The 12,445-nt window shown below is 41.3% G+C and overlaps 1 protein-coding gene across 1 annotated transcript in view; it reads right to left on the bottom strand.

Moving 5' to 3' along the window:
- LOC144371147 (uncharacterized) overlaps positions 1–11,355 on the bottom strand; it is a 53,737-nt gene extending 42,382 nt beyond the window's left edge. Inside the window, exon 1 of the mRNA XM_078033351.1 lies at positions 11,197–11,355. Coding sequence (XP_077889477.1) covers positions 11,197–11,250 — 54 coding nt within the window. The 5' untranslated portion in view covers positions 11,251–11,355. The remainder of the gene's footprint in view (positions 1–11,196) is intronic.
- Between the last annotated feature and the right edge of the window lie 1,090 nt (positions 11,356–12,445).

The raw sequence follows: 12,445 nt of genomic DNA, 5'->3' as shown, positions 1-12,445 counted from the left end.
CAACAATATGCTGCCTTCCAGAGACTCATGTCATAGGAAAAGACATCCACAGCCTGAAGGTGAAAGGTTGGGAAAAATCTTACCACTCACATGGACTGTGGAAGCAAGCAAGGGTTTCCATCCTTATATCAAATAATGCGGACTTCAAGTGTAAGTTATTCAGAAGAGATAAAGGAGGACTTTTATACTGCTTAAGGGAACCATACACCAACAAGACAGAACAATTACAAATATTTATGCCCCAAACAATGGACCATCTATGTTCAAACAGATTCTTGTCAAGTTCAAGGGTCAAGTAGACCACAAGACAATAATTCTGGGTGACTTTACCACACTTCATTCACCCCTGGATAAATCTCCCAAACAATATCCAGACAGAAACTACAAAACTCAATAATACAAATCAATAACTTAGATTTAACTGACATACATAGACTATTTCATCCTTCAACAGGTGAATCCACCTCAGCAGCAAATGGATTCGTCTCTAAAATAGGCCATATATTATGCCACAAAGCAACTCTTATCAAATACAAAAGCGTACAGATACTACCCTGCATTCTATCAGATCATAATGGAATGAAATTACAAATCAATGATAAAAATAGAAGCGACTCCAACACCTGGAGACTAAACAATATGCTAGTGAATGAACAATGGGTTGCAGAAGACATCAAAGAGGAGATTAAAAATTCTTAGAGGTGAATGAGAACACAGATCCAACATAGCAAAATCTCTGGGACACTGTGAAGGCATTACTAAGAGGAAAGTTCATTGCATGGAGTTCATTCCTTAAGAAAAAGAAAAAGTCAACAAACAAATGACCTAAAATGACATCTCAAAGCCCTAGGGGGAAAAATGAATCAACACCAAAAGCAGTAAAGGACAGAAAATAATTAAAATCAGAGCTGAGATCAATGGAACTAAAACAAAAGAACCAATTTAAAAATTGACAAAATGACTAGTAATGGAACCACCATTTGACCCAATCATCCTACTACTCAGACTATACCCAAAGGACATTAAAAAAAAAAAAAAAACCAGCATACTACAGGGACACAGCCACATCAATGTTTTACCAGCATTATTCACAATAGCTAAACTGTGGAGCCAACCTAGATGCCCTTGAATAGATGAATGGATAAAAAAAAAATGTGGCATTTGTACACAATGGAATATTACTCAGCAATAAAAGAGAATAAAATCATGGCATTTGCAGGTAAATGGATGGCATTGGAGAAGATAATGCTAAGTGAAGTTAGTCAATCCCCCAAAAAACAAATGCTGAATATTTTCTCTGATATAAGGAAGATGACTCATAGTGGGGTAGGGAGGGGGGCATGGGAGGAAGAGATGAACTCTAGATAGGGCAGAGGGGTGGGAGGGAAAGGGAGGGGGCAGGGGGTTAGCAAGGATGGTGGAATGTGATGGACATCATTATCCAAAGCACATGTATGAAGACACGAATTGGTGTCAACCTACTTTATATACAGATATGAAAAATTGTGCTGTACATGTGTAGTAACAAGTGTAATACATTCTGCTGCCACTTATTTTTTAAATTAACAATTTTTTTCAAAAAACTTGCGAAATAAAAAGTTGGCTCTTTGAAAAAATACATTTGATAAACCTTTATCCATGCTAATGTAGAGAAGGAGAGAAAAACTCAAATGACTAAAATCCACAATGAAAAAGGAATATCGCCATGAATACTACAGAAATACAGAATAGAACTTATTTTGAAAATTCGTACTCCAATAAAACAGAAAATATTGAAGGCATCAACAAATGTTTAGGATCATATAAAATTACCCAAACTGAGTCAGGATGATATACACAAGTTACACAGATCATTTTCAAGCAATGAAATAGAAGACACCATCAAAAGCCTACCAACCAAAAAAATCCCAGGACTGGATGGATACAAGACCTTCAAAGAAGAACTAACACCAACACTCCTCAAATTATTTCATGAAATAGAAAAAGAGGGAGCACTTCCAAACTCATTCTATGAGGCCAAAGTCACCCTGATTCTAAAATCACACAAAGACACATCAAAGAAAGAAACCTTCAGAGCAATCTCTCTAATGAACATAGACGCAAAAATTCTGAAGAAAATTCTGGCAAATTGAATACCAAAACATTAAAAAGACTGTCACCATGATTAAGTGGGGTTCATCCCAGGGATGCAAGGCTCCCCATGTGGAAATCAATAAAGGTGATTCATCACATCAATAGACTTAAAGACTCATATGACCATCTCAATAGATGCAGAAAAAGCATTCAACAAAATACAGCACCCTTCATGTTCAAAACACTAGAAAAACTAGGGATAACAGGAACATATCTCAACATCATAAAGGCTCTCTAGGCTAAGTCCCAGGCCAACATCATTCTAAATGGAGAAAAATTAAAGGCATCCCCTCTAAAAACTGGAATAAGACAGGGAGGCCCTCTCTCACCACTTCTATGCAGCATAGTTCTTTAAACCTTTAAACGCTGCCCAGAGCAGTTAGATAAAACAAATTAAAAGGATATGGATAGGAAAAGAAGAACTCAAACTATCACTCTTTGATGATGACATGATGCTATACCTAGAAGATCCAAAAAATCCCACCAGAAAACGAACTAGTAAATGATTTCAGCAAAATAGCAGGATATAAAATCTACACCCATAAATCAAAGGGAACCTGTACATCAGTGACAAATCCTCTGAAAGGGAAACTAGGAAACCTACCCCATTTACAATAGCCTCAAAAAAAAAAAATGGGAATCAACATAATGAAAGAGGTGAAAGCTACACTACAATGAAAACTACAGAACATTAAAAAAGAAATTAAAGGAGACTTAGAAGATGAAAAAAAGCTCTCTTGTTCTTGGATAGGCAGAATTAATATTATCAAAATGACCATACTTCAAAAGCACTCTACAGATTCAATGCAATTCCAATCAAAATCCCAATGACATTCCTCATGGAAATAGAAAAAGGGATCATGAAATTAATCCTGGAAAAAAGAAAGAGACCCAGAATAGCCAAAGCAATCCTTAGGAAGGAGAGGGAGGCAGGGGGCATCACTATACCAGACCTTAAACTATACTTCAGAGCAATAGTAACAAAACAGCATGGTACTGGTACCAAAATAGACATGTAGACCAATGGTACAGAATAGAGAACACAGAGAATAACCCACATAAATACAGTTATCTCATACTAGACAAAGGTACCAAAAACATACATTGGAGAAAAGATAGCCTCTTCAACAATGGAGCTGGGAAAACTGGAAATCCATATTCGGCAAAATAAAATTAAGTCCCTATCTCTCACCATGCACTCAACTCAAAGTGGATCAAAGACCTAGGAATTAAACCAGAGACCCTGCACCTAAGAGAAGAAAAAGTAGGTCCAAATCTTCATCATGTTGGATTAGGCCCCAACATCCTTCTACTGCAAAAGTATTAAAACCAAGAATCGGTAAGTGGATGGATTCAAACTGAACAGCTTCTCAGCAAAAGAAACAATCAGTGAGGTGAAGAGACAGCCTACATCCTGGGAGCATATTCTTACCACACACACGTCAGATACAGCCCTCATCTCTAGGGTATATGAAGAGCTCCATCTTAACACACACACACACACACACACACACACACACTAAATAAGTAAATAAACAAACCCAATCAATAAGTGGGCCAAGGAAGTGAACAAGCACTTCTCAGAATATGATAGACAACTGAGCAACAAATATATATGAAAAAGTTCAACATAGCAATTAGAGAAATGCAAATCAAAACTAAGATTTCATCTCACTCCAGCCAGAATGGCAGCTATTATGCATATGAACAACAGGGTTAGCGAGGATGTGGGGGAAAAGGTACACTCATACACTGCGGGTGGGACTGCAAATTGGTGCAGCCAATATGGAAAGTAGAATCAAGATTCCTTGGAAATCTGGGAATAGAACCACCATGTGACCAAAGTATTCCTCTCCTCAGAGTATACCCAAAGGACTTAAGAACAGCACACTACAGGGACACAGCCAGGTCAATGTTTATAGCAGCACAATTCACAGTAGCTAAGTTGTGGAGCCAACCTAGATGCCCTTTAGTGGATGAATGGATAAAATATGTGGCATATATACACAATGGAATATTACTCAGCACTAAAAGAGAATAAAAACATAGCATTTGCCTGTAAATGGATGGAGTCAGAGAATATTATGTTAAGTGAAGTTAGCCAATCCCACCCCAAAAATGCCAAATATTTTCTCTGATATATGGGGGGGGGTGACTCACAGTGGGGTAGGGAGGGAGAGCATGGGAGGATTAGATTAATTCTGGATAGAGAAGAGGGGTGGGAGGAAAATGGAGGGAGAAGGGGATTAGCAAGGATGGTGGAATGTGATCAACATCATGATTCAAGAACAAATGTATGAAGATTTGAATTTGGTACCAACATACCTTATATACAAACAGATATGAAAAACTGTGTTATATGTGTATTAAGAGTTGTAATGTAGAAAGAAATGAGTACATGTATAATGGCATACATTAGCATGAACATACTTTATATACAGAGATATGAAAAATTGTGCTCTATGTGTGTAATAAGGATTGTAATGCATTCCACTCTTGTATATTTAAAAAATAAATACATTTTTAAAAAAAGAAAGGAATTGGAACCCTTTGTGGACACTATAGGCCTACAGGGTAAAAACTGTTACACCTTGAAAACACAGATGGAAGGGAAGATGCATGAGCAACATGAAAAACCAAGAAGAATGTGCCCTAAACAATGATGCTACATTATTAGAATCCAGGGACAGAACAGCAGGAGAAATGACAGAGAAGGAGTGGAGGAGGTACACAATTTTCTGTGAATTAAAGGATGATGTAAGAGAGCAAATACAGGCAGCAAAGGAACATTTTGATAAAGAGTTACATAAGCAAATACAGAAAGCAAAAGAGATAAGGAGATACAGACTCTGAAAAAACAAACAGGATTTTGAAATGAAGGAAACAGTAAACCAAATTGAGAACTCAACAGGAAGCATCTCCAACAGAATAGATCACTTGGAAGACAGAACCTCCGACATTGAAGAAAAAAATGTATAATCTTGAAAAATAAAGTTGACCCCAGTGAAGATAGTAAGAAACCATGAGCAGAAGATTCAATAATTATGGGATAACATGAAAAGACCAAATTTAACAACTATTGGGATAGATGAAGGCATAGAGGTCTAAACTACAGAAATGGACAATCTGTTCAATGAAATAATATCAGAAAAATTTCCAAACATGAAGACTGAATGGGAAAAGTTTACAGGATGTCAAATGAACAAAATCACAACAGATCCACACCAAGGCACATCATAATGAAGACACGTAGCACACAGGAGGAGCAGAGTATTTTAAAAGACACAAGAGAAAGGAATCAGATTACATATGGGAGAAACCAATCAGGATCTCCGATTTCTCCACGGAGACCCTGAAAGCTACAAGATCCTGCAACAACATACACCAAGCCCTGAATAAAACAGATGCCAACCAAGAATCACACCCAGCAAAATCAAACTTTGATTAGCAATTAGATTTCAATTTAGATGTTATTTTTATGAGAAAATAAAAAAAAAACTTCATGATACACAAAAGTTAAAAGAGTTTACAACTAGAAACCTGCACTACAGCACATCCTTGAGGAGGAAATGAACAATTAAAAAAAAATCAGAAAAGGGAAGTATCACTCTAAAGGAAGAACCTATCAAAGAGGAGCCAAGTCAAGTTAAATATCAAAAATAAACAAAAATAACTGGGAATACAAATCACGTCTCCATAGTAACCCTGAATGTTAATTTCCAAAACTCACAATCAAAAGACAGACTGGCAGATTGGATAAAAAAAAAAAAAAAGACCCAATAATACGCTGCCTTCCAGAGACTCATTTCATAAGAAAAGACACCCACAGAGTGAAGGTGACAAGTTGGAAAAATAATATATCACTCGGGCTGGGGCTGGGGCTCAGGAGTAGAGCACTCACCTAGCACGTGTGAGGCCCTGGGTTCAATCCTCAGCACCACATAAAAATAAATAGATAAAATAAAGGTATTGTGTCCAACTACAAAAAATAAATATTAAAAAACATACCACTCACATGGACTGTGGAAGCAAGCAGGGGTTTCCATCCTTATGTCAAAATGTGGACTTCAAGTGAAAGTTAATCAGAAGGGATAAAGGAGGACCTTTCATACTGCTTAAGGGAACCATACACCAACAAGACAGAACAATTATAAATATCTATGCCCCAAACAGTGGAGCATCTATGTTCAAACAGACTCTTCTCAAGTTCAAGGGCTAAACAGACCACAAGACAAAAATTTTGGGTGACTTTAAACACCTCTTTTACCACTGGATAGAACTGCCAAACAAAAGCCAAACAAAAACTACAGAACTCAATAATACAATCAACAACTTAGATCTAACTGACATACATAGAATATTTCATCCTTCAACAGGCAGAGATACTTTCTTCTCAGCAGCAAATGGATCCTTCTCTAAAAGAGACCATATGTCATGCCAAAAAGCAACTCTAAGCAAAAACGGAAAAATAAAGGTACTACCCTGCATTCTATCAGATCATAATGGAATGAAATTATATATCAATGATGAAAATAGAAGCTACTCCTGTACCTGGAGAATGAACAAAGGTTTGCAGAAAACATCAAAGAGGAGATTTAAAATTCTTAGAGGTGAATGAGGACACAGATCCAACATGTCAAAATCTCTGGGACACTATGAAGGCATTACTAAGAGGAAAGTTCATTGCATGGAGTTCATCACTTAAAAAAAAGAAAAAGTCAAAAAAATAACCTAAAATGACATCTCAAAGCCCAGGGAAAAAATGAATCAACACCAAAAGCAGTAAAGGACAGAAAACAATTAAAATCAGAGCGGAGATCAATGGAATTGAAACAAAAAAAGCAATTAAAAATTGACAAAGTGACTTCGAATGGAACCACCATTTGACCCAGCTATCCCAGTCCCTAGTCTATACCCAAAGGACTTAAAAACAGCACACTACAGGGACACAGCCACAGTGTTTTTAGCAGCACAATTCACAATAGCCAAACTGTGGAGCCAACTTAGATGCCCTTCAGTGGATGAATGGATAAAGAAAATGTGGCATATATACACAATGGAATATTACTCAGCATTAAAAAAGAACAAAATCATGGCATTTGCGGGTAAATGGATGGCGTTGGAGAAGATAATGCTAAGTGAAGTTAGCCAATCCCCCCCAGAAAAAAAAAATGCCGAATGTTTTCTCTGATATAAGGAGGCTGACTATAGTAGGGTAGGGTGGGGGAGCATGGGAGGAATAGATGAACTCTAGATAGGGCTGAGGGGAGGGAGGGATAGGGAGGGGCAGGGGATTAGGAAGGATCATGGAATGTGATGGACACCATTATCCAAAGTACATGTATAAAGACTTGAATTGGGTGTCAACATACATTATATACAGCAATACAAAAATTGATATATATATATATGTGTATTAAGAATTGAAATGCAAAAAAGTACATGCATAATGGCATAAATTGATGTGGACATACTTTATATACAGAGAAATGAAAAATTGTGCTTTGTGTGTAATAAGGATTGTAGTGCATTCCACTGTTGTCGTGTATTTGGAAAAAAAATATATAAAAAAAAACCCTAAAAAAAATCATGACCTTAAAAATATCAAGAGAGACAGAGACACAGACAGAGGGAGAGACAGAGGGAAAGAGAGATAGATGGAGAGAGACAGGGAGACAGAGAGAGAGAGAAAGAAAAAGAGAAAGAGAGACAGACACAGAAAGAGAAATACAGAGAAAGAGAAAGAAAGAAAGAAAGAAAGAAAGAAAGAAAGAAAGAAAGAAAGAGAAATTGTGAGACAGGATGCCTGTGGTGCTACACACCTGATATACCCAGTGGTCTGGAGGCTGAGGCAGGGGGATCACGATTGTGAAGCTTACCCTAGCAACCGAGTGAAACCTTGCCTAAATAAAAAAAAAAAAAAATTAGGTAATAGGAATTTTAAAAAATTAAGACAAAATTTAAAAATTCAAATTTTTTAAATAAAAATTTTAAAAGGGCTGAGGGTACAGTTCAGTAATAGGACACCCTGGTTCCAATCCCCTGTTTCACAAAAAGAAAACAAGAAGAGAAAAAAGTCTTTTTTTTTCCCAAAGTTACAGGGGAAAAAATAGTTTTAAATTTATAAATTATATATATGAAAACAAAGACTCTATTCCTCAAATGACCCCATTAAAGAGAACAAGGAGAAGAGACAGATGACAGAAACCAATTGCCTCACCTTTAACCAAACTCTTCTAAGAAAGGAGAACAGAGACTACAAGAGAAATGCAGGCAAGAGCCGTGAACAGCCCCTTCAAATAGCAGGTGTCTAAATGTCCCTTCATCACAAAGCAATCAACATCTTTAGAAAGGAGGGACTGCACCATAAAGTCACATTGAACACACAAATTGAGACAGTGTTGAAGAACATGTGGGGTTATCATGAAGGCCCCCAGAAACAGATGTGGACCCTACAGCACCTGTCCATATGGGGACACAGCACGCTCCTCCAGAGCCAAGACCCAGGGCCTGGTGACAGAGGATGTCCATTTTGGGAACAGATAAATAAGAATATGGAAAATGACCATTTCTGACAATCAGCCACATTTTCTTTGCCATATTGCACACAGTTTGACAAATACTATGAAACACCTTGTCAGTTTTATATCAATGTTATATAAATATCACATTTCGCATAGAAGTGTACTTAAATAGTACATCTGCAGAATTTGAAGAAATGCAAATACAGATCAGCACATAGCAGACTGAATGATAAAATTCCTCCTTATACAGAGGACAGCTTCCCTCAGCTTCATCTAGGACAACACCCCATCAAAATTTCACCATGGTTTCCTTTTCATTGAAGAAGGGACCAAAGCAAACAGTTTGAAAATTCTCCTGGAAGGTTGAATTGATATGAAATGAGCCAGGAATTCTGAACTCTAAGAGCAAAAGCAGGAGCTATCATTACCAGGCACCAATGCATGCTATAAAATCATCATATTGCAGTGATTTGAGGACCAAAAAATTTGCACAATGCAGAAGTTTCATAGATGACTCCATATGTATGTAAATGTCATTTTTATTATGAAGTGCATTGAAAAGGCCTAGATAAATGCCACCATCTCCAGCACAGGATTTGACGTGAATGAACAGACAACCCAACGTGAAGGGAGGAGTGGGAACTGGAGGCGCAGAGCACTGGTAGGGCTTGGGGGCAGGACGTGCGTGGTACTGGATTACACTCCAGCACCCCAAAGAAGCACATAGAGGAGGATTAGGTTTCAACATTATACGAGAACAGGCGAAACCTTTACATGTGTATGAATGACGGGAGACGGGGTTCTGGATCTGACACTTTGCTTTTCTTACATTTAGAACATTCAGGGGGACCCAGGAAGGAGGGCCTCATCTGTAATCCCAGCCACTCGGGAGGCTGGGGCCCACGTTCAAGGCCAGACTCAGAATCTCAGCCTCTGTCTTGAGATAAAGGATAAGAAGTACCAGGGATGAAGCTCAGTGGGAAAGGAGCTCTGCATTCAATCCACTATGTCCCCATGCGTCCCCAAAATAAAGTGAAGCTCAGGAGGAAGAAAACCCCGAGACCCCTGCAGATCTCTGCCCCCTCGGGTCGGAAAAGGGCCCACGGACTGGTGATACTCACGGTCCCGACACTCTGAAACCCACCACAGAAGAAATTCAGGGAGGAGACTTGAGCTGCCAATTTGCACAGGAGATACCCATGTGTTCCATAATAATGAGAATAAAAAGAATCCAACATCTTTAGAAACCCGAGAAATGTAAAAACGGTATCAGAGAGAAAATTAAATAGTATCAATGAAGATAGGAAACAAAAGAATTCTAACAAACTCAAGGAGTTTAAGTGCTTCTTAACTATTTGTGGAAACTGTTTTGCTATTAAAGACACGTGATAGTCCCCCACCGCAGGGACTTGCTGCAATCAGTTCATAGGACCAGGATGGTACATTAATAGTCATGGGATATTCAGCTTAAAAATAGTATAAAATACCATGGGTCAGTTTGACAGGGTGCCATATGCAGGTGGTATTATGTGTAACTCTGATGCACTAATAAACAATCCAGCATGCTTTACTCTTAATGGAAGCACCCAATCCTAAAATTCATCCACAAAGTTAAATATATGTAAACTTGACCCAGAAACTTTTGAATTATAAGAGAAAAAAAAAAGAAGTTATTATGTAATATGTGTATATAGGGAAGCTGTTCTGTTACAATTGTCATCAAGGAATCACGAGTCAACAGAGTCCACTCACGAACCCACGTGGATGTAAAAATCATGCACTTAATTGCAACGGAAAAGTCATTATCAATGCAACCCTAACCAGGCCACCCTCAGCAACTTAGCTAGACCCGCGCTCAGAATAAACACTAAAAACCACCAGGGAGAGAGCTCAGTGGTAAAGCACCTTCTGTTAACTACAAAACAAAACAAAAAACAATAAATTCCACAAAACTAGCTCAGGAATAAGCGAGGTCCCTGTGCTCCTCAGCTCCCCTCCTGCAGGAAAACGGGGTTTGGAGACTGGATGTTTTTTTTTTTTGGGGGGGTTACCTGGCATTGAACTCGGGGGCCCTGGACCCCCGAGCCCCGTCCCCAGCCCTATTTTGCATTTCATTTAGAGGCCGGGCCTCCCCGAGTCTCTAAGGGGCTCGCCAACTCGCTGAGGCCGTCAGCGCCCCGCCCCAGCCTCGGGGAGGACAGGTGCGCGCCATCCCGGGGCTTGGAGGTTGGGTATTTGCAGTGGCGCCACCTGTCAATCACCGCAGCCCGGAAGACGCCGGGCACCGCGCTCCCCGCCACGTAGGACCTGAGCAGCGGCTGAGGCTGCCCCAGGGGAAGGGGAGGCTGCAGGAGTCTCCGCCACGGTCACGCTCCCCACCCGGCTGGCCCGGGGGACAGAGGGGCGCTGTCCCCGAGGGGCTCAGGCCTGCAGACGCAGAAAGCGCTGGAGTCCGGGTCGGCCAGCTCGGGTGCTTCCCGCCACAGCCAGTCCCTCCCGAGCCTCCCTGTCCAGGCTCCAGGGGCCACTGAACACTCACCATCGCCTGGTGCCCAGCAGCCAAGCCTGCCCTGGGGAGCTTCGGCCCCTGCATGGCAGGGCCACCCGGGATGCGGGGCACGAGCGAAGCCTGGAGTCCGACTGCAGGAATCTGAGGGGAACCGCGGACCGCGGAGAAATAAATTCCAACTTCCGCGCGGAAGCCCGCCCCCTGCTCGCTGGCTGCACTCAGGATTGGTCAGCGCTCAGCACGGGGGCTTCTGATTGGACAGGGCGTCCGTCAGTCTCCGCTCTCCCCAGCCCGAGCCCAGCGAGCCTTCTTTCTGAGTGACAGGGGGGTGATGTCCGCTCAGGGCGAGGAGGAAACAAGAATGGCAGGGTTTGGGCATTTCTTTTCCTTTTGAGGTCTGAGCATTGGGTCAGGGTCAGGGTGACCAGAATTCTGAATTCTGTTGGGTTTTGATGTTAGGAAATTGAAGTCATTTCTTGACAGTTTCCCCACCTGGGCCTCCTCCTATAATAAGACCTCCCAGAGCGTCCTGGGAGGCTGACTTGTCCTCCGTTCGTCTGTGCAAAATTCTCCAAGCAGAACTGGCCTTTCCCCTTGGGAACTGCCCAGTGCATCACGGCCAGCGCTGGGGGAGGCTCACGGGGACCTGGCAGGCGCCTTGGAGGAGGCTCCCATCATGTTGGCAGCCTGAGAGCTGCTGTTCCTCCAGCTGAGTTGAATCTGTGTCTGGAGCCCACATTGAGCCTGAGCAGAATAAGGAGATCTGCACAGAAGAGACCCCCAGAGCGCAGACCTGGGTCAACCCCAGCTGCACCCGGGCTCCCCGCTCTCTAGCCACTGGGAGTTGAAATTCAGAAAACCTCTGAGCCCCGTCCCCAGCCCTAGTTTGAATTTTATTTAGAGACAGGGTCTCACTGAGTTGCTTAGCACCTTGCTTTTGCTGAGGCTGCCTTTGAATTCCCCATCCTCCTGCCTCAGTCTCCCCAGCCGCTGCAATGACAGGCGTGTGCCACTTCTTTCTTTTCTTTTCTTTTCTTTTCCTTCCTTCCTTCCTCCCTCCCTCCCTTCCTTCCTTCCTTCCTTCTTTCCTTCCTTCCTTCCTTCCTTCCTTCCTTCCTTCCTTCCTTTTGAAATGCCTGCGGTGGCCACAGGATAACAGCCTTGCACAGACCAAGGCCACCCTGGGTGCTCTCCCTGGTTCCCGCCAGTCCCCTGGATCCCAGGCAATGGAATCCTGCCTCCTCCAAAAAACAAAGACCCCCTGCCCAGGTGTGCATCC

The sequence above is a fragment of the Ictidomys tridecemlineatus genome, chromosome 16 (genome assembly GCF_052094955.1).
Source record: "Ictidomys tridecemlineatus isolate mIctTri1 chromosome 16, mIctTri1.hap1, whole genome shotgun sequence".
Classification (NCBI taxonomy): Eukaryota; Metazoa; Chordata; class Mammalia; order Rodentia; family Sciuridae; genus Ictidomys; species Ictidomys tridecemlineatus.
The sequence above is the reverse complement of the archived record's forward strand: the minus strand, read 5'-3'. Positions and strand labels throughout refer to the sequence as shown.